This window comes from Chroicocephalus ridibundus, chromosome 15 (genome assembly GCF_963924245.1).
Source record: "Chroicocephalus ridibundus chromosome 15, bChrRid1.1, whole genome shotgun sequence".
Classification (NCBI taxonomy): Eukaryota; Metazoa; Chordata; class Aves; order Charadriiformes; family Laridae; genus Chroicocephalus; species Chroicocephalus ridibundus.
The window spans coordinates 8,852,560-8,879,479 of record NC_086298.1 but is presented as its reverse complement, the minus strand read 5'-3'; the positions used below and the strand labels follow the sequence as shown (position 1 = coordinate 8,879,479).

General features: G+C 44.3%; 1 protein-coding gene across 5 annotated transcripts in view; it reads left to right on the top strand.

Moving 5' to 3' along the window:
- CRB2 (crumbs cell polarity complex component 2) overlaps positions 1 to 26,920 on the top strand; it is a 41,167-nt gene that overhangs the window by 8,864 nt on the left and 5,383 nt on the right. For 2 of the 5 annotated variants that reach the window (XM_063353332.1, XM_063353336.1), the window contains exons 2-12: positions 1,129 to 1,830; positions 4,125 to 4,320; positions 4,865 to 5,004; positions 5,479 to 5,661; positions 6,608 to 6,721; positions 17,939 to 18,886; positions 19,709 to 20,265; positions 21,114 to 21,279; positions 22,117 to 22,984; positions 24,592 to 24,708; positions 25,187 to 25,313. In XM_063353332.1, the coding sequence (XP_063209402.1) occupies positions 1,129 to 1,830; positions 4,125 to 4,320; positions 4,865 to 5,004; positions 5,479 to 5,661; positions 6,608 to 6,721; positions 17,939 to 18,886; positions 19,709 to 20,265; positions 21,114 to 21,279; positions 22,117 to 22,984; positions 24,592 to 24,708; positions 25,187 to 25,313 (4,118 nt within the window). Of the gene's footprint in view, positions 1 to 1,128; positions 1,831 to 4,124; positions 4,321 to 4,864; positions 5,005 to 5,478; positions 5,662 to 6,607; positions 6,722 to 17,938; positions 18,887 to 19,708; positions 20,266 to 21,113; positions 21,280 to 22,116; positions 22,985 to 24,591; positions 24,709 to 25,186; positions 25,314 to 25,708; positions 26,891 to 26,920 lie in introns of those variants that run through there. The other 3 variants (XM_063353333.1, XM_063353334.1, XM_063353335.1) reach the window with 3 other exon arrangements.

Genomic DNA, 26,920 nt, shown 5'->3' with positions numbered 1-26,920 from the left:
GAGCAAGGCAAACATGACCAAAAATGGGCTGGGATAATGACAGCATGAATGAGAGAATGTGTAAGGTCAGCTGAGAAGTGATGCTGTAGTGTGTGATCCTGGCAAATCCTTAGCGTGGAGCACAGCACGTTAAAAGAGCATTTCTCAACTAGCAGTAATTCAGTGAAGTCCAAGGGTGGTGAGCTGTGGGTAGTGTCAGAGTAACTGCCCACTCTCCATCTGCAGTTTTGTGGAGTTGCCCAGAGACTGATTCCTGTCACTAGCTGGCCCAGAATTACATAGAGAAGGTGGCAAAAAGGGGCAAAGAGCCGCTCACACAATGGCATCTAAAACCAAGGTTAAATGCTAGTGATTGCTTGGCTTCCAATGCTAGGCAAAGAGGTTGGATCTAAAATGCCATCAGTACAGTGAATCTCAGTCTTCTTTGCTGTTCTTCTAACAGCTAAAAATTTCCTGCTGTATTAATTTACATGTCTGTCCTGTGGGGAGAGGGTGCCTGGGCAGTAGTTATCAAACTTTGAGCTGCTCAATGTAATCAGAGACTGTGTGAAATGTGCCAGTTCGGAGCTTGAGGTGGCTTGTTTATGGCAGTATCTTCAAATCACTAGTGGATTAGCTGGGACAAAATTGTATCCCCAGAAGGAGCAGCTGGGACATTAAGAGCCACAACGAATATCTTTAAACATACCGTCTGCCTCTCTGGATTTCCAAGCACAAGTCCTGTGCTCAATCAGTGAAAGGGGTCATCGGATTTTACACAAAGTTCTTGTGAATGGATTTAAGGTGATATGGTTCACTGCTCTCAAAGTGACTCAGGGATGTCACAAGTGAAATAGTTGGGTTTGTGAGTGTCTCCTAAAAAATTTCTTGCTAAGTCGGGTCACCCAATTTAGCCAGAAATTCTTGATTGCCATGATACAAAGGCATGTTGTGTTGTCTTCTTTATAGTAAATGTTTGATTCTCCAGTATCCTTCTCAGCTAATGGCTCAAACAGTCCCTTGCAGTGTGGAATTGAGGTGGGCAACCTTGTTGTTGTATTATGTTGTTGTATGTGGTGATCAGCAGAAGAACTTTCTTCCTTAGTAGGCTACGAATGCCGACTAACAAAAAGTCTCTTTTCTCAACAGGAACTTCATACTCTGAAAACGACAGCAGCTGTTCCTCATCCCCATGTAAAAATGGCGGGAGCTGTAAGGATTTGGAAGTGGGTTACCACTGCGCCTGCCCCATGGAGCCTGTAGCCTACATGGGCATAAACTGCGAACTCCTCTATGATGCGTGCAATAAACACGAGTGTCCTGCCCATAGGAATTGCAGTGGGACTCCAGGACGCCTGGAATACGAATGCATCTGTATGCCTGGCTTCACAGGTATTGACTGTAACATTGATATTAATGAGTGTGAGAGCAACCCTTGTAAAGATCCTCGTTTTGAATGTGTAGATAGTGTAAATGGATACACCTGTAAATGCCAAACAGGACTGAACGGAGAAGGCTGCCAAACAGAAAGCTCTGTGTGCTCTAGCCACCCCTGCCTAAATAACGGGACATGTGTCGAGGGTCCTGGGGACTATGCCTGCATCTGCCAGCCTGGCTTCACCGGGGCCAACTGCAGAGACAACATTGATGAATGCGCCTCCAACCCCTGCCAGAACGGAGCCATCTGCCGAGACAGGGTGAATGAGTATAGCTGTTTCTGTGTGCCGGGGTTCCAAGGATACAACTGTGAAATAGACATCAACGAGTGTGCGTCCCGGCCCTGTAAAAACAATGGCACCTGCCTGAATGAGATGGATCACTATTTGTGCCAGTGCATCCCCGGCTACACAGGTACCTTTCATGCTCATGTACTAGCCGGGTGGTTGGGTTACGTCTCACTGTTCATGTAGTTCCACAATTTGCCTGCCACTGATGTGTCTTGTAGTGTTAGTAGCTGTCCTGAGAAGCTGTTCTTCTACAGCTATGAGACTAAACCTCTGTTGCACGACTCTTATTTCTGGAGTGTTTGGTACTGCGTGTGAATAATTGTCTAGTGCTGCTTGTTGCGGCTTCCAGGCAATAGTCAAGGCTTTGATTTCCATGGATGGTGTGGATATTGAGAGACATGGATCTAAGAGTGGAAGTGGGTGGACTGTCTGAGACTTCAGTACTAGATACAAAGTGTGATTAGCTCTCAGTATGAAATTAAGGTAGGTATACAAGAGAAGAGATTTATTATAAGGAAATGTATACTTAAGTGTTTCCAGGTATAACTCATCTCTGCCTATGTGGCTGGTAGTTCTTTGTCTTGCAGGATTTCTCTGAGGGAATTAGTCTTTTTGAAATAAAGTGTCTTTTAGTTGGAGATTTGTTTTCCAATTCTTTCACGCCTGGCCAATGTTTTTTGGCATGTGACATAAGTATCTTTTTTTTGTGCATCTGTGCTAGTGGTGACTCAGAGGGTAATCTACACCTGTGAGTTATCTGTGAGGGAGGCAGCGGGGGGGTTCTCCTTTCTCCAGCCCTGCTTATCGGAGTGGAATGCAGTCGTACTGCGCCCACGTCTGCCTGGTACCACCTAGCACATGAACTTTCTCAGCCTTCCTCGTTGTCACAGACTGAAGTGTTTAAAGAGTTGGGTTGCTGTGAAGGAATGCTGCCGATTACCAGTGGAATGAGGAGAAGTTACAACATCAGGAATGCAGTCCCTGGTGCTGACTCACTCTGATAAAAATAAACAGAGATGAAGGAGAAAAAAAGCAGAATTTCTGTGTAGGCCTTAAGATTACTGCTGATTTTGAGTATCAAGCATAATTCTGTCTTTGCAAATCAGTTTCTTTTTTATCTTTGTGCTGAATCCTCGATTCAGGATTGTGGGATTCCCATGCCAAGGAAGTGATAAAAGGACCCAGGCAGCTGGAGGAGCTTCTTGTGCTCCAAGTTATTCTGATGTCAAATATGAGGCTTTGCCTTACGATCTAGTGCATCATCCAGAGTTTCTATCACCATTGGCTAGCAAGACCAGGTTGTTTCCTGGTGCTCGCAGCTGGAATTTGGGTGAAGGAAGTTTTGCGTTGGTGTTGACGGGTTTGAACCAGCAGATTAGGGGGCCCACATTCCATGAGGATTAGGATGGCCATGTCCACTGTGTGGTGAGCCTTTGCAAAGAAAGGGAGATTAGATGGATTGGCAGGTGCCACTGTAATGACTAAGGTTTGGAGGTGATGCCAGGCCACGGACAGCTCAAAGAGGTGGAATATAGTATGGGAAGATAGTTGCATAGCAGTCGCATAGGAGGTCTTATTCTGTCAGGGAAAGTTGAGGCTTTGGACCAAAAATGCATGACTTGCTGTTATTCTTGACTAGTAGTATTGCAGCTAACACCTAATTTTTAATAGCATTTCATAATAAAATTACTTACTAATATCTAATATCACTGTAACTAGCATTTTGCACTGCTTTAATGCCTTTTTCCTAGTTATCTTAGAGCAAGTTACAAATATTATTTAAAAAAATGGAACCATATTTTGGAGAAGCAGGTAGGGATCACTTTTCCCAGCTGCCTCTGATGTAGAATATTGGATTGATTAATAGCAACGCAACACGAGAGTACCATGTCTAACTAAAACTGTAAGAGCTATAGTCTATAGAAAAGTTTAAATAACAATGACTAGCAGTGTGATTCTTCTCTTCCTGCCCTCCCTGCCCTCAAAGGATCCCAAACCAAAATAGCCGTCATTAGATTTTTAAAAGAGCTGAGTATAAGATCAAGATTTTATAGCTTACTTAGAAAATGGATGCTATTTGTGAAGTACTGACTGATCGGTTACTTCAGCAAACCTGAATGAAAGAGACTAAAGCTTCGCAAATACTGGAAACTATTTTTAGTTTTGATAGAAGACTAAAATCCAAAAGTCTGGACAAAATAATCTTGTTTGCAAATAAGAATTAAAGGTCCTTAATTTGTCAGAATTGCATACGCTTCATGAATTCCTGATATTCTTATGGCAAAATTTGAACAGATCACTATGCTAGCCAGTTTGGGTTGATAACATGGCTTTTGTGATTCCAGCTCAGAAGTCCAGGCAGCACAGATACACATTTCTGGATTTGTAACACAGATATTTCTCTGTTTTGTAACAAAGGTATGAACTGTGATGCTGAAATAGATGAATGTGATTCAGACCCTTGCCAGAATGGGGCCCTGTGCAATGATCATGTTGGGTTCTACACCTGCACATGTGCACCAGGTTACCAAGGAATCCAATGTGAGGTGGACATCAATGAATGTGCGAGCCACCCATGCCAGCACAATGGGACATGTCATGACCTCATTAACAGGTGAGAAATCACTGTTGTTTGGGCAGTTAGATACTAGGACTGATCTAAACGTCTACTTAGTGTAACCTGTGAAAATTGGAGCAGAAATCTGTAGGGGGAGTTGGATTTAGTGTTTTGTACATCCCAGTGGTCGCAGTGGCAGTAACAGAGTGATTTATGGCAATAAGCAAGAAGGCCTCTCCCAGCAGTAGAACTCCTGGGCTGCTTAAAGGAAGGTAGGAAAAGATTCCTGTTATTGCTTCCAGCAGACATGCCAGATACAAAGGGAAGTGATTTGCAGAGCATGAACGCCAAAAGCAACTGCTGAGAACATACCTGTGTGTCTGAATTTACCTTTTCACAGGTAAGGTGTGAACTCTGAGACTGTTGAGCGTTGTCTGCACTGTTGTTAGTGTGACCAGGTTGTGCAGATGGAACTGCCTTGTTCCTCTGCCCCACAAGTGGGTATGAGGACTGGCAGCTTGGCTCCATTTGCTCTTTCCTCATGCTGGGCTTTGCAGTCAAATTAAGAGCTTATGCATTGCTCTGTTTTCCTGCCCCACAGCTACCGTTGTGACTGCAGTGACACAGGCTTTGAGGGGGACCACTGTGAGATGGATATTCTGGAGTGTGCCTCTGAACCCTGTCTGAACAGCGCCACATGTGTGGAGGGAATCAAAAACTACAGCTGTGCCTGCTGGCCAGGTAGGTTAGAAATCTATTTTGCTATGCTGGCATGTAGGCACACTGCAATGGAGAGCACATGCTAAATGGCCATGTTGAAGAAGTAAAGAATTCATGGTTGTACTGCATGGTCCAGTGTGATTTTTCATTGTCTGAAACAGTGAGGCTGCCATTGCTGCCCTTCACAGTCCATCCCAAAATCTAGTTGACCTCATTGCTGAGAAATGCACCCTGATTCTCAACCATAAAATTTTCTTTCTTTTTTCTGCCATTTTCCATCATGTGTTTTTCTATCATGAGGTAATGCTTTCCTGCAAATTGATTATATGGTTCCTGTGTTTGACATAGTGGAGAAAGTGGAGGGCCCTGGGACTCCCTGCTAGGTGAGCTGCAGTGTCTTCTGGGTTTTATTCTCACGTTCAAGGCAGCCACAATATTTGGGAGACTAGTTCCAGTGAAGTTATGGGTGATGTTGACACTGATGTCTCTTGGCAGGTTACACAGGGCAGCACTGTGAAGAGGATGTGGATGAGTGTGCAACAGATCCCTGTCACAACGGAGGTGTGTGCTTTGAGCGATCCAACCAAGCCTATTATGGAACACGACCTGACTTCCCCCGTAATTTCAGCTATAGTCAAGCAGCTGGTTTCCTCTGTTGGTGCCAGCCAGGCTTTACAGGTGAGCTATGCAGTAAAGGGTCATCCTCTCTGCACCCGATAGATGCTGCATGGTTTGAGAAGATAGGAATGGAGCAATGATGTCTGTGCAACAAAATCACTTAACTACGGGTACTTGAGAGGGGGCATCAGCCTGATGCATCAGGAACGTGCTTCTGTTCACACGCTGTATGAATGTATTGCAGGCAGCTGTCGGAATGTCATTCTCTGTCTAGCAAGCCTGTCTCGAGGCTGAGGTGACAGCCTATGCACTCTCCAAGTGCTTTGATGAATGCCCTCTGGCTATGCAGATGCCAAGGTGGTTTCTCTTTGTCAGTCTCTCATGCATATGGCAGAATTCATCCCTCCAGGATATCTGTGAAACTCCTCATCAGAGGAAACTAATTCCCTGGAGTCCCAGATAACTATTCTAGGTGTTTCCTTGATGAGACTACTCTCATGACAGCGTGTATAATCAGAGTGGGTAGGAGAAGAGGGGGTTCTTGATATCTTGCTCTTGGGGCTAAAAGCTCCGTGGATGTTTAACTGAAATATCGCCCTTTCCCTGATTTATAGATACATATAAAAGGCTTGATTTAACAGCTGGGGAAAATCCCTGGTAGGAGGGCCTAAACAATAATACTTTCTTCTTTTTTGAGAGAAAAATGAGAGTTTGGGCCACTGTTGCACAGATGGGAATGGTTCAGAATTCTGATCCTGCCACTGCTCACTTTCATGACACTGGAAAATCATTTGATCTTTCTGCACTTCATTTTCCCTAATTGTTTCAGTGATAATACCTGTTTGCCAGAGTGTCTGGAGACATGTAGAAAATTAATTCAAGAAATTCTTTTGCGTTTTTAAATGGCAGAAATGCAAAGAATTATGAATGCAGTTGTCATTCAGATTCTTTCCTTCACTGATAGGCATGTGCACCTAAGATGCCTGTTTGTGTTTTCACTTTGAAGGGGAGACCTGCTTTACTAACATTGATGAGTGTGAGTCCCAGCCGTGTCAGAATGGAGGGCTCTGTGTGGACCTTATTAATGGCTTCCTTTGTCATTGCCTACCGGGCTATTCAGGTAATGTTGGTGAAGGGGGGTGGTCGGAATCAGGTCCTTCTGGTTAACTGATGCTGAGCTGCTGCATTTCTGCCCAGCTGCAGGCCTGGATTCCAGCACTGGGTAGCCCAGGCTGCTGGGCAGGACTGAGATGAACTGTGGGGAGCGCGGTAGTGGTACAGTAACGTGTCAGGGGAAAGGCCGTGGATGTCGTCTGCCTAGACTTTAGTAAAGCTTTTGTCACCGTTTCCCACAGCATTCTGCTGGAGAAACTGGCTGCTCATGGCCTGGATGTGTGTACGCTTCACTGGGTTAAAAAATGGCTGGAAGGCCGGCCCCAGAGAGTGGTGGGGAATGGAGTTAAATCCAGTTGGGAGCTGGTCACAAGTGGTGTTTCCCAGGGCTCAGTATTGGGGCCTGTTCTCTTTAATAGCTTTATTGATGATCTGGACAAGGGGATTGAGTGCACCCTCTGTAAGTTTGCAGATGATACCAAGTGCTTGAGTCACCATCCCTGGAAGTATTTAAAAGACGTGTAGATGTAGTGCTGGGGAACATGGTTTAGTGGTAACTTGGCAGTGCTATGTTAATGGTTGGACTTGATAATCTTAAAGGTCTTTTCCAACCAAAATGATTCTATTCTATGTTTGCAGTCCAGGGCTCAAATGCCATGGGAAAGCTATGTGATTTTGGTCAAGTAAATTGATAGGGAATGAACTAGATTTTGAGACATGAGATCAGCTATGTAGAAGGGCCTGAAGATCAGACTATCTAGGGGATCTGTATCCTGGAGTGAAAGTTCACTGAGAGAACTGTGGGGTTTTTTTTGTACGCGTACTATGAAGGTGAACAAAGTCAGCGTTCAAATAAAAAAAGGGGTGCTTGACATTCTAGTTGTCACAAGCTACTGACTGTAGTAGATTGGATCCTCAGCACGTAAAACATCTGTAACACATCTCCATTCCCTAACACCCCTGGATGATAAGAGCCAGCGATTTTTGGCTGAAGGCAGTAATCTGCTATGTTAGGAGGTCAAAAGGTCTTTGTGATGTAAGCAACTGAAGGCTTCTCTGTTTACAAGGGAATGGGGAGTCTGGATTCTTACACAAATGCCCTGCCTGACCCTCATGGATCTCAGTTTTCTAGCTGAGAAGCTAGGGGATAATGAATATTGCACATCAGCTCTGTTGGGAAGGTACACAGCTAACTGACACTAAACCTCATTTTTGTTTAAAGTATTCGTTCTCAGTCTTCTGCATCTTTAAATTCCATGTGTACACTCAATTTTGAGCAATTTAACACCAAACAGTAGTTTATAAGAAAGGTGGTCCCCAGCACGGTCTTATATTTATTTATTTTTGAGGTGGATGTAACCTTTCCACAGTGTTCCTAGGCTGCCATCTCGTGGGAAAAAGAAAAACTTGAAGCCAGAAGAAAACCTTGTCCTTTAACTTCTTGGAACAGCAGGTAGCAGCATTCCAGAATCTGTCTTAGGCCTTTATTGCGTGGCAAGGTTTTTTGTTTTCCTTCTGTGGTCATAGTGATTGAGTGGTGTTGGCATAACTGTCCTGTCTTTCCCGGGAAGACCCATTACACAGGTACTTTCACTCCCAGAATCTCAAGTCAACTCCTAGTTAACACCTTCTGTAACAGGGCTGGATTCTTTGTGCAGTTTTATGGCCTATCTCATTTGTTTTGGATTCCTAATTTAGGCTAGGCCAAGAAAATTTTTCCTTTTTTAGGTGAGGTCTTGGAAAATAGGCGTTTATCTAAGCTCTTTATTGCAACTTTCTTGGGTAGTTACAATGCTATACTCAAGAATTGAGATCTTGTCTAAAGAGATGGTTTAAAGTTTATCCTACTTGTCAGAATTCCCACTGACATATGTGCCTTGTTCTTTTTTCCTCCGTCAGTGCCCCAGCACCCTCAGAGTTCAGAATTTCATTGTGCTTTGCCAAACTGCAGATCTGTTTAATCCTTTCCAATTCTTAGCGTGCTCATGGGCAGAAAAGCTGACAGAAACACAGGATGATGGGCAAAGGAGTGCTAGAGTTCATTCTGTTGCATCAAATTTGGGTTCATTAGTACTTGAAGGGGATTAGAAGCAGGTTGCTCTTCTGGATATTGCTTTTGGTAAAAGACTTTGTCTCAGCTGAGGTAGTTCTGACACATTAACACAGTGAAAGGCTGGGAGCAGTCTGTGAGATCAATGAGTGCGTGTGGAGGAGTGAAGCTGACAGGGAAATAATAGCAATTAATCTCCCCTCCTTTGTCAATTAATCCCAGTACAGTCATGCTGGGTAAACAGCTTATTACTTCATATTAGGATCACAGAACAACTTTGTGAAGCTTCCCATAATGTTTCTGTTCAAAACACATTTCTGTGGCAGCTTAGATCTGCCATGAACTTGGGTTTAAGCTGCCTCTGCTGATTAAAGTGAACTTGCTACTCTGATGAAGAATGCTTTCTTGGGGCGGCAGGGGGTTCTTTCTGTATTTTTTTTTCTTCAGTCTGAGGAATTTGGGGAGTGTTGGGATAACAGTGTGAGTCAGGAGAAATTCTTTTAACTGCCTCAGTGCTGTCTGGGCTACAGCAGTGCAAGGAGATGAACCAGCTCTCCTTGAAATGTAGTTGTTGCAGAAATGGTGGTTCGTTCCTGAGAGAACTACATAATAGGGCCTGAAGAGGCTGTTCAGTGCGTCATTTTGTGCTTTAGTAGAGAATGTACCCTAAGAGGATGTAAAAGGTATGAATCAAAAGATTGCATGGGTACCAAGTGAAGTGAGAAAGAGAATGAATCATGCATGGTCTTGGAAATTATGTCAGTTGTGGTCAAGAGAAAAACATTAGGAAAAGTCTGTCTTTTAGGAAAAAAAACCAACAAAATGAATTTTTATTCACAGGAATGGTTTCAGTCCATCATGTATGTACTAAGAAATAATTGAGGCCAGGACATGAAGAAGTCAGGTTACATCTATTTGGAATGGGAAGCAATTTTTAACCTGCAAGAATGTAATCACTTAAGTTGAATTTGGCTCATTCACTCTTTAAAAACTTTTAAATGGCCTGAGCACTCCCACTCGTATTTCCACTCCTGCTAAACTTGTCTTTAGAAAGGCAGTGTCCTAAAACACAGTGCTGAGGCTTTGGTTGGCCCGAATGAGAGGGGAAGAACACCATCGTTCCCATTGCAGACACCCGTTGGCAGTGGCACCTTGTGATCATGGTAAAATTCTGAGCTTTTTTGCACATGGCTGAGGACTGCTTCTGCTTTCATGAGAAATCAGAAGGTGAAGTGGTGGGAAATTTGGGAGGGATTGTGATTGCGAATGTGTCTCAATATAATTGGGGTGCGTTTTGACCATTTTACTTTGTTCAGCCATAATGTCTTTGTCAATGGTAGGATACCTTCTGTGTAGCCCGCTATAAATGCTTACTCTGTAAGAGTGCGAGCCCAGATCAAATAGGCTTGAATTCCTGGGTCGTGGGTCATGAAATAAATGGGAAATGCTTCATCCTTCTAACCACCTTTGGATAGATTTAATTTTTTTGTGCAGGTATTTCTTGATGTCAGATTTGTTTTAGAGATGTAGCCCCTAGATAAGGGTCAGCTAAAAGGTTAAGATAGTAGAGATTAGAGGACTGTTACCCCTTCAACAGAATCCCTTTTGGTAAATATAGCTGAAGGGAGCTAGGGAACACTGCGTGAGACACCCACACCCACGTTGCATCTCCCTTCTGGATCATAGCTCCACGGTTAATCAGACTTTTGACTTTCCTGTCATCTGATGAGAATGCTGCAAGAGCATACGCTTCAGTTTAGATCCTGCTTGTGTCTAGGTGTCGGGTGAGCTTTGATCAAAAGTGTCCTCTGAGATTCTGATGTTTGTGATGTCATGATCTGTTTTGAACTAGCTTTTTGCGTAGATTTTCTGCCTATGGACAGCCTGCGATATGTCAGCTCACCATGGTTGAAGACTTTTGAGAGGATTATTAATGGTGGAGCAACTCTAATGAATTAAATTTGACTTTGTTACTAACCAAAATGTGTGAAGTCCAGCTTAATAATCATCTTTAGAATCAGGTCAGGCAAGTACTTGGGCAGAGCAGTGTCCAGAGACTGAAGAATTCTCCCATGCGTAGGTATGGCGAGGTGGCTGTCTTTTAACAGTGTCTACCAGGAGAGATGACTTCAAGATGTCAGATATTAGACTAGATTCAGTGTGTTGATTTTCATATAAAATGCTTATCAGCAATGCTTATTATTCTCAGTAACAGTGGATTTGCTTGCCAGCAGGCAGATCAAAGTTTCCTTTCCTTTCCTTAAGGGGAGGCAAGCTCTTGAGACTAGGATGGGTGTCTCTGAAGCCTGGAAAGAAATTCCTAAATTTCTGGGACTCATTTACCAACACAGGGAGGAATTTGCTAATCTCTATCTAAAGAACATGTGTGAAATTTGGAAATTTCTATCCAAAGTTCACTCTCCATTTTGTAACATTTTTCTACTAAGGACCCTCTGACATATATAGTGTTCTTTATCTTGACCTCCTCCAAGAAGTCTTACAAATGATTAGGAACAAAATAATTCTCTGAATTTAAACCCCATGACTGAATCTTCTAACTTGCATGATTGCCAGTGTGTAAGAAAGGGGAATTAAAACCTCTAGAAAATTAATCATCTGATCCTTTTAAGGTCTTTAAAATCCTCCAATTTCAAAGCCCCTAAGCAGTTACTCCTCAGTTGTGTGTAGTTTGAAACAGATGTTCAGTGATCCACCATTTTGGCTTATAAGAGGTCTTATTTAAGTATTTCATCTTGCATATAGATGTACTATTTAGAATTGTCATGGCTGTACTTCTTCATCCTCATTCTGTCTCTCCAAGAGAACCCTAGTCTGCATAGAAAGAAAGCAGTCACAGGGTCTAATTAGAAGTATTTCATGTAATGAATTTGAAAAGATGTAGTGACTAGCAGGGGATCAGAATCTGTGCTGACTTACGCTACATGGATTTGGGTACAATATATTTCCAATCAGCAGTATGGAGATAGACTCTGTGTGTGTGTATGTAAATATATGCATGTGTGTATAAATCAAAATATGGCTCTTCTTAAACAGATTTAACGTTCTCCAGTCTTCACAGTTGTTATACTTTATTGTGAATGGGCACAAGCTACCAATTTGTTTTCACTTCAACAATAACAGAAGTGTCATACTAGCTAATGACATGTAGTATTTAAAATCTGTGCTAGTCTGTGCATGCGTGCGACCCAGATGTGACTCTCTGAGAAGTTTTGACTCCAAACAAACACTCACCATATCCCACTTAAATATCTGTAAAATTGACTGGCATGTTTGGATTGAGTGAAATGAAGAAAGTAAAATAGCTACAAGAGTTGTTGGAATGCTTTCTTTTAATATCTTAAAGAGATACTGCTAATGCAGATTCCAGACTCTGACATGTGGGAGGTTTTGTTTGCTTGGACCTGACATTGATACTAACAGAGACTCCAAGCTTGGGGAGAAGCTCCCACATAACATTTCTTCACAGAAATAAGAACCTTCTCTGAGTTCCTTAGAACACAAAAATACAATTCTGCTTCCAGGAACTTTATAATATGAAAGGAACCACATTTAAAAAAACAAAACGCAACAACTCCCAGAACCACAAAGGAAAAAAATGTGGTTGCAACAGCTAATTTTATAAGGTTGCTAACAAGGAAAGAGAGGCTTTTGGTTCTGCAGTCCCATGTTTGAACCAGTACAGTCAGCATAATACAGGAAATTTCCTTCCATTCAGTTTGACTTCAGAGAAACAGATCATGGTAGTTAAAACTTGAGACTTTTCTTTGTGAATGTTGCAGAGTGGAAATGCTTGTGCTCACAAATGCACAGAACAGGGCACGTGGAGGAAGGAAACGATGTGAAATGCTGGTTTAAGTCAGTATTGAATGTACAGCAGGGCCCAGGTCGCGCTCTGCATTTGGAACTCTCCTTATTTGTATGGCTTGGATATTTCCCAGTGCTGGAAATGTGGCTCTTTGGCTTAGCCTATAAAAAAAAAATTCCATATTTTGGCCTTATTCAGGGAATTTGGCAGATTCACCTGGGAGGCGGCAAGGGCAAGAGGTTGTCTCTTGGCTTTTTACTGTGGGAGCTAATGCTGTGGATACTGCAGGGTATTACTGTAATGCAGCGAGTGAGGACACACTGTGAGAGCGCATTCTTCGTGTCAGCACTGACAGAGGCCAGCTGGGGAGGTTTAGAGCGGGGCTGGATTAGATCTCTCTGCAGCGCAGGTCTCTGCTATATTGGCTACTTTCATCTCCAATCCCTTTTTGTCTGACTGGCATCAGGCAGCGCATTCTGCCGTTTCAGTCCAGCCTTTTTTGTCATTCCTCCCCCCCATTCGCCCCCATTTTTTTTTCCCTTTACTGTCACAAATGTCCACAAGGAGTCGGCCATGAAATCCGTGCTGATTGGTGTGATCCTGAAGGGAATTTTTCTGCTAGCAGGTAATGAGATCTATACAGTAATTGCAATGTGTCCTGAATGCTTGCGTGCCTGCCCGGGGCAGGGAGCTGGTTGTGCGATTAGCGGGAGCTGGAGGCATGAGAAGGAACAAGAATTGACTAGAAAGGAAGAATGTTTTTATTTTGAACAGACCTAAAGTTTTGTTTTGGAAACTTTAGGGGAAGGAATTTCCTTGTTGCCGCAAGATGAATGCGGAGCCGTCAGATGCTCTGTGTGCGTCTTTCCTACAGTTCTGCCTTGTGCTGTGCAGGAACCGAACCTGGGGTGTTCCACCTTGTTTTGTACTGTGTAAACACACGGATAACACATCCTGTTAGTTCTGTGAAATGTTGTGTTTGATTTTTACAGATGTTTTCGCAATTTTCCTTTTTCCTTTAATGATTTAAAACTCCTTTACAGAGAAGTAGTTTTTGTTTTAACTCAGAGGACAAACCCTTTGCTGGCCTGTGCACTTCTCCATCTCCTCCCCCACCATCTCCTTGAGTGGTGGTGCACGGTGGGAGAGGGGTCAAAGCGGTGTGTTGCCATGGAAATGGCAGTAATTGTGCAAATATAATTGTGTTGGGGTCCATTTGTTGCGGCTAATTCTCTCTCTCCCCCCTCTCTCCCTCCCCTCCTTTTTTCTTTTGATAATAATAATACAAACCCTAATTAGGATGCACCAGGGAAAGGTTGCTTGGAATTCAGCTGTCTTACGGGAGAGGGCAAGCCGGTGCTGGCCAGGAAGCCCCACTGAACTTGCATGTTTCAAGATTGGGCTCATGAATAGACCTCCTTCTTCAAGTTTTTTTGGTATATGACAGCTAAATTAGAATATCTCTCTTTATATGTGCTTATTCCTTTAACATATTACATATCTGTTGAAGTATATGATTCTTACAATCTATACAATGAATCTCTGCTTATTAATAGCAGTGAGTAAATCATTACTTTCATTCAGGGAACAGCAAGCTATATGGATTTTAATAACGCGTCTATGAAACAAGATTGTTCTCACCACATCGGTAACACTTTAGAATCTAGTGAATAGATTTTTATTTGAAAATACTGCAGGCTGTTAAAGCTCAGCGACTTCTGAGTGGCTGTTTCCGACCCAGTCCCTGTGGGTTGTTAGCTTGGGACTGTTAGCTTAAACACTGCGAAATTAACTGGAATGTTTGAAAATGCTTGTCTCCAGATAGCAGCCTTTTAAATAACACTTGTCTGATCTTCAGATAACAAGTTGCACTGATTTGTGTTTGTTAGCCTTTAACTAGATAAGACACTCATTAAACATTTTAAAGTCTCCTAATGATGTAATGAATCAGATTGGCAACATTGCTCTTACTATTGATAGCTCAAATAATAGTAAACATTTGAGCTAAGAAATTTAGAGGGAACAGAGAAGATTACTTAAGAGTAAGTTGGTTTTGTTAAATAGAGTCGTTCCCCCTTTTATTTTTTTTTTTAAATATACCTGAAAAGGGATGCCTAAGCTTCTTTTAGAAAAACAAATTACTTTTGAACTTCTTAATACCCACTTTCCAGTGGGTTTGCAAAGACGCAATCGTCCATGTCCTGGAGTAGATTGGAATAATGGATATCCAGGAAATGATCCATACTTCTGAATACTGTAATGGCCTATAGCAAAAATCTTATTTTTTCTGAAGTATTCTGCTGGCATCCCCTTCATTTACACTCTGTCTTCTACAGCCAAACCCCAAAATTACAGACCCCTCTGCTGCACTGAAATTAGCATCTAGGAAGCAATATGCAACAGAAATCTTCTTCTTCTGCTTTGTTTTGGTGTAACTGAAGAATTTGACAAACTGGAGATGTTCAAACACAGTTGACAGAACTCATTGGTGATAATGGAGGAGGAGAGACAGCAAGACAGCTGGCTGATGACGGGTACGGTCTCTGCGAGGTGTATAAGGAGTTAATGAGGTAGCACCGAATAACTGTTCAGCAAGGGGTGACATTGGGTTCCAGGAAAAAATTGTTGTAGCCGGATTTTTAGAACTCTTGCACATCTCCTGTGTTATCAGTTTGTTTTCAAAACTGCTTCAAATTCAGATCTGGCACTGCACTGGCTTCTAGGAGGGCAAGGATACATTAAGTGGTTTAGATGCCCTTTTCTTCTCCTGCTTGAGTCCTGTGATGGCTGGCTGCTTGCTGGCAGAAACAGCAATGGCAATAAAGATGATGCTTATGTTTTTGGTTCCTCTAGGAAGAGCTGCCCTCCTCTCTTTCTGCTGTGGAACATTTCCTTTGCCTGTTTGTAAGCTGTGAGGTTAGACAGCAGTGAGTAAAGACCTGAAGTGTCAGCTTATTTTTTTCACCCATTTCAAACAAATAATCTAAGAAATCAAACCAGCTGCATCCCATGGGAAAGCTTGGTGTTTAATTAGCCACCAGCCTGGGGTTGTGCACTCGCCGTAGGGACTAATTTGCCACCTGGTGTGAAGCACTCACCCCACAGGTGTCAGCTGGGAGGCTGGGAAACAGCCCAAGCAGGTCTTCCTGTGGCTGCTCCATGGGGAGAGCACACTGGCCGCAGGAGATGTGGTCAGGCTGGGAATGTGATAGGGGAAAATGGGGCTGGGACCCTGCCTCTGGTCTTCTCAGAAATGTAGAAATTCATGGCATCTCTCCTTTTGTTATCCAAACCAATGCTATCTTCTCCTCATTGCCCTGGTCTGAAATGAGCAGCATCTCAAGGATTTGGGACTATAACCAACCTGTCTTTCTGACGCCATTCAACAGCCTCTCCCCTTAAATCTGACTGCACACTTGCCTCTTAAAGTTTTGAGAGCCCTCCAATCCACTGATAACTCAGAAAACCCACTCCACGTAGTTCTACTGCTCGACTGATTTTACTTAATTCCAATTGAAGTCTTCCCATCTTCTCCCAGACTGGGATTCTCCAGGCCCAGAGATGTCCATTATACTCTATTTATTCCAACATGTTTCCATCAAGTGTGGCCATGTCTTTGTGCTGAAATCTTAATTCCATCCTTGCTGCCTCCTTCACAGGTAAAATCACACCCCAGGTTCTGTGTGCTGAGCAAGCCCGGCATTAATAGCTGGAGGAAAAAGGCTGTGCTGAGGTAGTATTAGCAGCTCCCAATCCGTCCCATCAGCTGAGCTCTTCTTCAAGGCAGACGTCATAGGCTTTTCCACAGGCACTACATAGAGCAGTTCTCTTCTAGTTTATGTCAGGAGAGAGCAATGTCCCAGAGGAATCCCAGTTAATGTTGCCTACCGAACAGCTCTAGCATAGCTGGGAAGGGCAGTATTAGCAGAGCCTTCCATTTCTCTTTCAGTGCTTCTCAGAGCTCCATACGTGTTGTGTCCCTACACTGACACAAAGCAACGTGTTGGAGCTGGAAGCTGGTGTTGAGTCTTTGCCTATTTGCAGAGACAGCACTGGTAACAGCGCCTGAACACTGGGTCTGAAAAGAGTAAAGCAGCTCGGTCAGACTGCGGGGTACTAGGCGTTTGTGCAAGGCTGCCTGTGAGGCATTGCTGGGGCGTGAGGGGGACTGTAACCATCCAGGCATATATTCAAGAAGCCTGTATCTTTGCTAAGTTTTTTCTTTTTTTATCACACATCAAGTCCAGCTCCAGTGCTCCTAATACCCTCTCTCCCCTCATCTCTTTCCCTCAGGCAACTCTCTAATCTCTTTGACATGCACATTCTGTCTAGTGGCTTTTCTTTACAAATGTCTTTTGTGTTTTGATTCCCCTCCTTTGTGTGTGAATTCCTTCTTTTTCTTTCTGCTGTCCTCGTTGTGCTTGCTGGCTAGATTCGCGTGTAATGCTATTAGATTGGGATAATCCATGCTTAGTTTATCTGTGTGACTGTCTCTGAAGATTAGTGAAAACCAATGTTATGGGCTAGATAAAGTGAACTGGTTCAGAAGGGCTCTTCTGTCAGTCTGGAGATGCTCAGGAAAATGACAGCAGATTTTCATTAACCAGATTTGAGTGTAATGTCTTGTAATTTACTTGAGCCCTGTTGGGATACATGTGCCTCAAGGAGACACAAGAACTGCAATGCAGTACTTTTTACCCAGTTCACTTCTGCAGGACTGGACAGAACTGAAATCAGCTTAGCGCAAGTATGGCAGAATGGCTGTGGAGCATGTTTTGTTTGTGGTTTGTGAGTGTTCTACAATTGGAGGGTCATCTGGGAATTGGACTTTTCTTAACTGAGGCTATTCAATAACTTCCCATTTTAATGCTGTTTGCAACAATGGCGCCTGGAACGTGCTCTGGTCAGATCTGTAGACTTAATTTGTGTTTCAATGTACCAAATCTGTTATGAAGGAAGCATGAAATCCTTGTCTGTGCTGTTTTGTCCCTTTAATATCCTCTGTGTGTTGATTACCTGTGGTGCTTGAGATTGTCTGGGATAGGACAGCAGTCTGTTGGGTGATGTAGGCTGACTGCCTGAAGCTCTGTAAGTAGCACCTTCTCTGCAGCAGCTGGGAGAACAGCACAGAAGTGGGGTTTTTCTTGCTCTTCTGTCAGTGGTGGGGCCACTCTGTAGTGAGTGTGGGGCTTCTCGCTGGCAGCCTTTGGTCTTTTGGTGGTTTTCTGAAGAGAATGGCTTAGAGAGTGGCAGTGCTGGGGAGGGCGGTCGGTGCCCGGCAGACTTGCTCTGGGGAGGAGAGTCACCATCCCCTGCAGTGAGATCCCATTTCTAAATCTCTTTCGCAGGTGTGGAATGTGCTGTTAACATCAATGAGTGTGAGGAGGGTCCCTGCAAGAATGGAGCTGTCTGTGAGGATGGCATTGCTGACTATACCTGCCACTGTGCCCCTAGCCAGGATGGCGTTATATGGGGAGGGAAGAACTGCTCTGTCAAGCTCACTGGGTGCCAGACGCACGACTGCCAAAATGAGGCCTTGTGCATCCCAACCTACCAAGCTGAGAGCCACGGCCACCTGTGCCAGTGCCAGCCTGGTTTCTATGATGCCACATGCTCAACACCAACAACGTTTTCCTTTGCTTCCAGAGGGTATCTCCTCATTGAGCTGCCCATGAACAATCAGAGCAGGAGGGACGTAGCAGGAGATCAGCTTACCAGCGTGTCCCTCCGGTTCCGAACCACCTTACCCAGCGCCATCCTTTTTTACCGAGGCCATGAAGCTGAATACTTGTTCCTGGAGCTCTTTGATGGCATTCTGCATGCAGGACTGAAGAGGGAGGATGCTGGGTACCTGCTGCTACTGGAGGGGCTTAGAGTCGATGACGGCCAATGGCATAAAGTTGAAGTTGTTCTGCACAGCACTCTGCAGCTAAAGCTCTGGCATGACTCTTGTGATGGAGGTGTCTGCCTGCAGAGCTCTCCTGTCCCACATGGCACTGCTTTGCTCCCACATGCCTTCCTGAATATGTACATTGGAGGGGCTGGGGATCCAATGGTCAACAACACACAGAGCCAGCAAGGCTTTGTCGGCTGCCTGGAAGACTTTCAGGTAGATGCTGAAGCTGTGCTCCCGGTGGATCTACCTACAGATGAGTCCTCCCCAGTGAAGCAGGGCTGTGACCGGACAGAGTGGTGCCTCTCCCAGCCCTGCTTTCATGGAGGGCTGTGTGTGGACCTTTGGGCATCCTTCAGGTGCGACTGTTCTAGGCCTTATGGAGGCCCAGCTTGCTCATACGGTAAGTGCCACAGGCTTCACATCTGCCAGTTCCTGTGTCAGTTGGTGCCTCACAGAGAGTAGATAAGCATTGATGCTAGCTTTGGAAGCCATATTTTCTACTTGACCAGTGAGAAAGCTAAAGCAAACCCCTCGGTAAATAAAATTCTCATTGATCCCTTTTCTGTCACTTGCTCCTGCAGGAACGATTGTCAGTTTTGTTGAGCCAGAGGGTCTGGACTTCATCTTTGTATCAATTCTGTGTGAATGCAGAAGTTGTTTTGCTGTGAAAAGTTGATCTTGAGCTTCTGAGTTGAGGATGAATAGGAATGTATTGCTTTATAGATAAAACAGAAGTGCTAAAGGAAGCTCTTTGACAATTTTGAGATAAAACCGTATCTGCTTGTGTTGTGTTTTATTTTTTTATTCCTCCAAGGCTTCTATTAATATTGTTCCAGGTTTTTTGTTTCGCCCCTGACCCCTAAACATGGCAAGTACGAAGTTGTTCTGCTGTTACCAAATTTATGAATTTTAAGAGCAACTTTGTAGCTTCAAAGTCCTTGAGTAAATCTGCTAGGTGGCAAGGACTCTGCTAGACCTGTATTTCCCTCTTCTGCTACTTGGGTGCTTGAATTCATGCCTTCCAGACAAAGCAAGGACACTTTCACCTACTTCTTAATTTCAAAGACCTGAATGAGGAGAGAATGTAATTACCCTGATGCATGTTGAAAATGTTGGGAAGAAAGATCTTGCCCCACTCGTAAGGAGTTGCAGCTTAGAATATCCCTGTGCCAGCTGCATTCCTCTTGTCATTGAGCTGATGTGCATTTCTCTTCTCTTCCAGAGCGTCCAGCAGCAACATTTGGCCTAGAAAATTCCACCAGCTTTGCCTCTTTCACCCTTTCTGATAGCCTTGGTGCAAACTTCAACATCTCCTTTTTCATTCGTAGTCGTAAACCTAATGGTTTGCTATTGCAAATCACCAACGAAACTGACCCCTGCCTCACCATATACTTGAAGAATGGCAAGCTGAAGGTGGAGATGGTATCTGCACATACTGTGACATTTCCAGAAAATTTAGTTGATGGGAGAAGACATTTGGTAGCTCTGTCTTTCCAAGGAGGAATTGTTGGTGCTCACCAATCGGACACATACCTGGAGCTAGGACAACTCGTAGCAAGACCTCTTTTAGCTGGTTATGACGTGTATATTGGTGGACATCCTAACCCAGACAGCACTGATATGTGGGGAGGCTACTTTAAAGGCTGTTTGCAAGACATCCAACTGAACAGCCACCAAATACAGTTTTTTCAGGTTGAGAACTACAGTCTGCCACAAGAACTCAATAGGACTCAAAATGATAATCTTGTGAATGGTTGTATCTCTGATGATACCTGCAAGGTACGATGGCTCTCGTTTGTCTGTACATCTGTGCAGTTGTTTATTATAGTTCTGTGATTACAGAACACTTTGTTGCTGATATTGGGAAGATGAGAAAGTTTTTAAGTATTGAAGGACATGTGGTCCCATATGCTCCTGCTTCACTCAATATACTACATACCATTTAAGCACCACGTTTTCCCTAGCTTCCTTGTAGTCTTTGTAGTTTGTAGAACTTGGGTGCTCCTGCTCTCGTGCGGCTGAGCCCACACACCCATTCCAGGCTCCACCCACTAACCAGTAACCTTTCCAGCTCCTCCCTTCATCCTGCTTCAGTTGCGCAACAGCCTCTTCCCCCAGGAATTCATCGCTTCAGCAACAGTTCAAGGAACTGTCTCCGTGGTGCCCTTAGATCAGAAGCTTTATGCCACACGTGAAGATGGGGAGGCCGTATGCCCTAATTTTCCCCTTCTTGCTCTTGGTGCTATAAAGTATTGTCACACCTCTGGCATTAGGTGCGTCCTTCTAGTGACAGAACTTTGTGAGGTTTCTCAGGAGCATTGCAGCTTGTTTCATCTGTTTCTTACCTTTGCTGTTGTGCTTTGTTCTTTTCCAAATTGACAGAGCTGTGCCTAGGGCGTTTCTGTGGATCAGCAGAGCACACAGGGAGAGACAGGGTCTCAGGAATTTCTTGTACAGAGACCCTTGTGCTTCCTTCACTGCTGTTGAGTCGCTATTTTAATTACCCTTCTTTCTTGATTCAAGCGCTGCTTGTACTAATCTTTGCTGTCACATTTCCTTCTACCAATTTCTCTTAGATCCAAAGATGAATTAATGCTGTTCCTAAATTCCATCATTTTGTTTTTCAGTCTGAGCCATGTCAGAATGGTGGCAGATGCATTGTCACTTGGAATGATTTCCATTGCAGCTGTCCAGCAAATTTCACTGGGAAGTTTTGTGAAGAGCGAGTCTGGTGTGAAAGTGACCCATGTCCTGAAGCTACCACCTGTATAGATGTCCTAGCAGGATACGTGTGTAAGTACTGTTCTCCTGCTTATGCCTTGGTAAAAATCTGTAGTGTTCACTGTCTGTAATCAGTATTCCGAGTTTGTACTGTTGCAGTAAATATAAACACATGCTGCAACAAGGAAATGGTATGATGCCCAGGTAGCATGCACTTTATGGATTTACCATCAGGTTGTGATAGAGCAAAGACGGTACTCAAAGATGTTTCCTTCTGTTACTTTGACTTGATCAGGGAGGAACCTATCCACTTTTGTGGAGTGATTGCCTACCTTATTGTCACTGCAGTGCAAAGACCATCCTGCTCTGTAACATTCAGCCGTTTCTAGAGTCTCAGGTTATTTCACCAAGTAGGACCCAATTAAGTATTGCAAATGTGTCTCAGTTTTCTCTCAAGACAGAACCACGGGGAATGAAGAAAACTAGTTAGCTATTGATGCCCCGGGGTGGAGGGAGTGTTGTCTAGGGGCTAGAAAGCGTCCCGGAACTCAGGATGTTGGGGTGTCCCCAGCCCTGCCACTGGCTGCCTCAGCACCTTTGGATGTATTACTTTCTTGACTTATGTTCTAGTTTTTCTAGCAGTAAAAGGGCAATAGTTGGATTTTTATGTAGCGCTGTGAGACTGATAAGTAAAAATTGCTTCACAAGAGCTGGATATTATTATTATTAGAGGTGCAAGTGTAAACAGGAAGCGCTTTAAGGGTGCCAGCAGCTAGGCCTGTAATCCTACGCACACTAAGCTTACGTGATCTTAAGGGAGAGAACCTGCCAGGAGTTTGTGATTGGTCTGTCTCAAACATGACACCAACTGTCTTTCAGATCTGTTATGCTCTACCCCTTTATTTATAGGCCTGGCTAATGCAACATTTAATAGTTATGCTGCCATTGAGTTTACCACCAATACCTCAGTGACTAGAACTCTGAGCAGCCTCCACGTGGATTTCAGAACCAGGGATGAAGATGCTGTTTTGATTCGCGCTGTGGAAGAAGTGGATTCCCTCCAGATAGCCATTAAGAACTCATCTCTGCTTGTTGACATCAGGAGTGGGAATAGCATCGAAGGTGTCAGGTTCCTGAGTCAGAAGACTGTCACGGACGGAGCCTGGCACACCCTCTCTGTGTCTATGGAAGAGCCATCTGCACTTTCTTCCAGATGGCTGGTTCGTTTGGATGGGTCTGTTAATATGACTCTGCAGGGAAATGCTGGGAACTTGGACTTTCTAAAGAACAACGCGCTGATTGTTCTAGCTGAAAATTTCACTGGCTGCCTAGGACAAGTGAAGATAGGGGGGATCTACCTGCCGTTCACTGCCCATCTCTCATACCCCCAGCCAGAACAGTTCCAGCAGTCCAGCGGAAGGGCCATCCAGCTGGGCTGCACCGGGGCTGATGTTTGCGCTTCTAACCCTTGTCTCAATGCCGGCACCTGCGAGGACTTGTTCAATTCCTTCAGCTGTGCCTGCAGCGCCGGCTGGGGGGGGCTGCTGTGTGAGTCTAACCTTGATGACTGCCAGTCGAGCCCATGTGTTCATGGGGACTGTGTCGATGCAGTAGCAGATTTTCAGTGTGAATGCTTCCGGGGATTCATTGGGAAGAGGTGTGACATCAACGTCGATGACTGTGTGCGGCACCAGTGCCTAAATGGAGCTACCTGCATTGATGAGGTTTATGGCTACTCCTGCAAGTGCCCTCCTCAGTACTCGGGACCTCGCTGCGAGTAAGTATCTTGGTTAATTTGATGCAGGGGTCAGAGGAGCCCCCAAATAAATTGGCCTTTTTCTTTGGGACACTTCGGGAAAATTTTTCATTGCAAGTACCCGGTAGGTAAAGCACATAAATTCTGCTGTGAATTGGAAGGTGCCGTCCAGGTCCAAATCCTCACTGAAAGGTGCTCAGCCTCATCCTTCCTTTTTATGCGGGTTATCCCCATGCTACATTTCAGAGCTGTTTAAAGTGCAAGTACTGTAGCCTGTTGTCACCTCCCTCTTGCATTCCCTAAGAAAATCCATCTTCTCCAGGATTTGACTCCCCTCTGTCATATTCCTGTACTGATTCAAAACAAAGCAAACAAAAAACCCCTGCTGGCCTGCCTATGAAATGAGAGGAGGCTCCCAGCCCCGGGAGCATGGAGCAGGCTGTACTGGATGTCCTGGAGTGCAGAAGTGGTCCCACTGAGGATGGGTTCCTGGGCAGAGTGCAGAAGAGGGACAATCTAGTCTCTGCAGAGAATGCTATTTTTGATAAACCTTTGGCGCTGGGTTTATAGAGATTACCTGTAGCAGAAGTTCCTAACTGCGGTTATTTTTGCCACTAGTAGTACACAGCTAACTTTCACGAGATACTTGGCCTGCCTGGGAGCAGGACACTGCCATTGCTGATGACGGTGCCCATTGCTACTACCTCTGCAAAAACAAACCTTACCCCGACAAATATTTTCTTAGAATATTCGATAAAAATACACGTGCACGCCTAGACTGATTAACAGCATTCCTTCAACCAAGGGCTTGGTTGTATTTTGTGGCATTGGCCCTCAGACTAAGAGGGTTGTTTCTGTGTATTGGTTAGAAAAAATGTCTATTTGAGTATCCTGCTCCTTATCAAATGTGTACTGGGAGAAGAATGTTTCTTTGCCCATCACCTTACTGCCTGTGCTGCTTAGCAGTGCGCAGTTCCTGATCCCTCCATGGAGCTCACGTAAAGTTTGACGGGAAATGGGTATGGAGTCAGGAGGAGGGCTGGGTTTTTTTGATAAGGTCTGTATTTATAGCATTTGTATTAGTTTGGAAAAAATCCAGCATATTTTAGTCACAAAGGTATGTCTCGTATCAGTAAAGAAAGTAGGAATCAACATGTTAGTTAGACTTCCATCCACTTGTGCCTGTTCAAATTGAACATTGAGATAAAAACTTCTGTGGCTGAGCTTCAGTTATCTAACCTACCCAGCTCAAATTTGCTGTTGTTCTTAGTTTATTCTAGTGTAGACAGTTATTTCATACTCACAGCTTCCTTTCGGTAGCCTAGCTGTGCTGCAGTTTGCTATTCCAAAATGCCAATGTCTGTTTATGTCTTCATCAGCAAGAATGGGCAACTGTGTGAGAAACGTTGTAGTACTGATACAGCTCCTGCGTATTCTCTGGGCATGCTCAAAGTAAGACTCTGATATTATGGATGATTTCTGAGACTATTTATTTGTGTCAAACTCCTTCCTAGAAATACCAATGACTCCGCGTATGACCTTTGCGAGCCCAGTCTCCACGGAGTCTTAGCATGCTTTTACCTTCCCCAAAACTGGTTGCTTTAAAGGCCGTCTCTTGCTTTCCCCAGATGGCCGTTCCCACCTGAGCAATGCGGTAAGAACTTCACCTGTCTGAATGGTGGCAAGTGCATCAGTGAGAGCTGGGGAGCCAACTGCACTTGCAAGCCAGGTTTCACTGGGAGGAAGTAAGTGCTATTTTTCTGATGCCTGCAAGGGAGCTAGCGCTCTGGTTCTTACGTCAGTGGGGTGGCTGAGCAGGTTCAAATGCTTCATCCTCTTATATATCCTTTTGCCATTCAAACAACTGCTCCGAAACTGTAAACTGGCTGTTATTTTTAGGAGAGGCAGGCTTGATATGATCCTGTTGACAATACCCATTTTTGCAGCGCAAACTGCTGCCAAGTAGATCTTGTGCCTCATGAGAATTCACTAACTGTGCTAGAGACCCACACGGGCTTCAGTCCCACAGAAATGACAACAGGAGGATTGGTATGAACGGGTAAAACTTTCATGTTGTTGGACCCTGGAGAAAGCACCTGAAAAAGATGCAACAGGAACTTTTCAAATAAATGAGGCTTTTGTAGACTGTATGATCTCATGGTTTATGGCACAAGAACACATGTGAGGAATTTCATTTAATTCTAATACACTTTTCCTTTCCAGTTGTCAAATTAATATAAACAACTGTGATCCAAACCCTTGCCAGAATGGAGGTACGTGTCAAGACTCTGAGAACAAATACGAGTGTTTGTGCAGTGCCAGCTACACGGGAGAGCGCTGTGACATTAACGTAAGCACTTCCCTTTGCTCGTGGAAGCTCCTGTCTATTTTTCCAACACGTGCTTTCTGAGGAGCAGCAGAAGTAGCTTAGCAGAGTCCTTGGGTACCGGGGTATTAGCGACTGCCCGTGTGTGGCATAGTCGCCTGCAGGTGTCCTGGCAGAAGCACACTGGTAAGGACAGGCAGCAAATCAGCTGTACCAAAGAAACCTGAAGTGGGAAATTATTTTGTCTTTGCGGTGCTGCTGCATGTTAGTCTCCAGCACATAAACAACTGCAGGAAATAGTTTTCAGTGTCTGCATGGGCTGCCTCTGCAACTCTCAGATTTTACAACTGCTTGGACAGTGATCGAACAACTGCAGTTGGACCTGTAGAAAGGAGATATTGCTTATATCTCCCCCACAGTTTCCTGGAGAATGGAATTTCAGCTGGCATTTCATCTTGGATGAAAGTTACAAAGCACCTTCCCTCTCCACAGATCTGGGTAGAAATGGTTGTGCCTGGAGGAGGCAAGTCAGATAAAGTCAGGCTAAAAGCGGTTCAAGTACAAGTGAAAAAGTAGCATCGTTTATCTGCCGAGTCTGCTCTGACCTGACGGGCCTGGTGGGGGGGCAGTCTCAGCGATGCTTTTCTTTTTCTGCATAAGCAAAGCATTGCTGTTTGAGGCTGAATTCTGTCCTGTGTGGAAGTTGCTTTTCTCTGTAAAGCTATTGCATGGACAGGCAGCTTGTCTGGTAACCTGGGAATGTACTAACCCACAGTGCATGGAAAAGGCTGTGTGCCAAGGTGGGGTTGCTGCTGTTGCTGTTACTAAGGGTTCTGTAATGCATGTGCCACCAGCCACTCCTGACATTTCAAGTTTGCATGCATAGACTCCTTCAGGCATCTCTGTCTTCTCTGTCCCAGGACTCTTCTGGTAGATTCCTTGTATTCATTTTCATCATCCCCATTACTTCTTGCAGAACTGTCTTTCTTTTCCCTCTTAAAAGGCCGGTGCCTGTGGTGGGGGCAGGGAGGAGGGCAGGCTATGGCTGTCGCTGTGGTTGCTGTTAATGATCGCTGTAGAAGCGAAGGGCTGTTACCTGCACTCTCCTGCTCCTTCTCCCATCAACAGCAGCAAGTTCGGAGCGTGCAGCAGGCAGTAGGGTGAACTGCTAAAACCTCCCGTAGTGTTGGTACTGCGCAACTAATCCGCATGCTGTGCAAAGCTAGCACTAACCCCAGCACATCGCTCGAGTCTCGGCAGGCTCAGAGAATCAACTTGAACTTCAGTCATCTGAAAATGGCAGAAGGACTTCCAGGTATTCTGGGAATATTCCTTCTGTGCTGTGGTGCTTTGTGACATCGGCATAGGCTGTATGGCATCCAAAAGCTGTAAATAATCAAGCTTGAATTCTTTTGTTTTCATCTGTAAGGTGGCAGGTACTATTGTTGGCCATAAGAAATATTTCTTATTTTTAGCCTCCTTGTAATTTTAAAGATTACTTTAATGACAAAAATGCCACAATGTAAAAAATTCTTTGTTACTGTGTTCCACACCATCCTTAATTCCACCAGAACCTAAAGAATACTCATTCAGCTACATTTCTCTCTGCAGTACTTGGGCCTTATATCGTC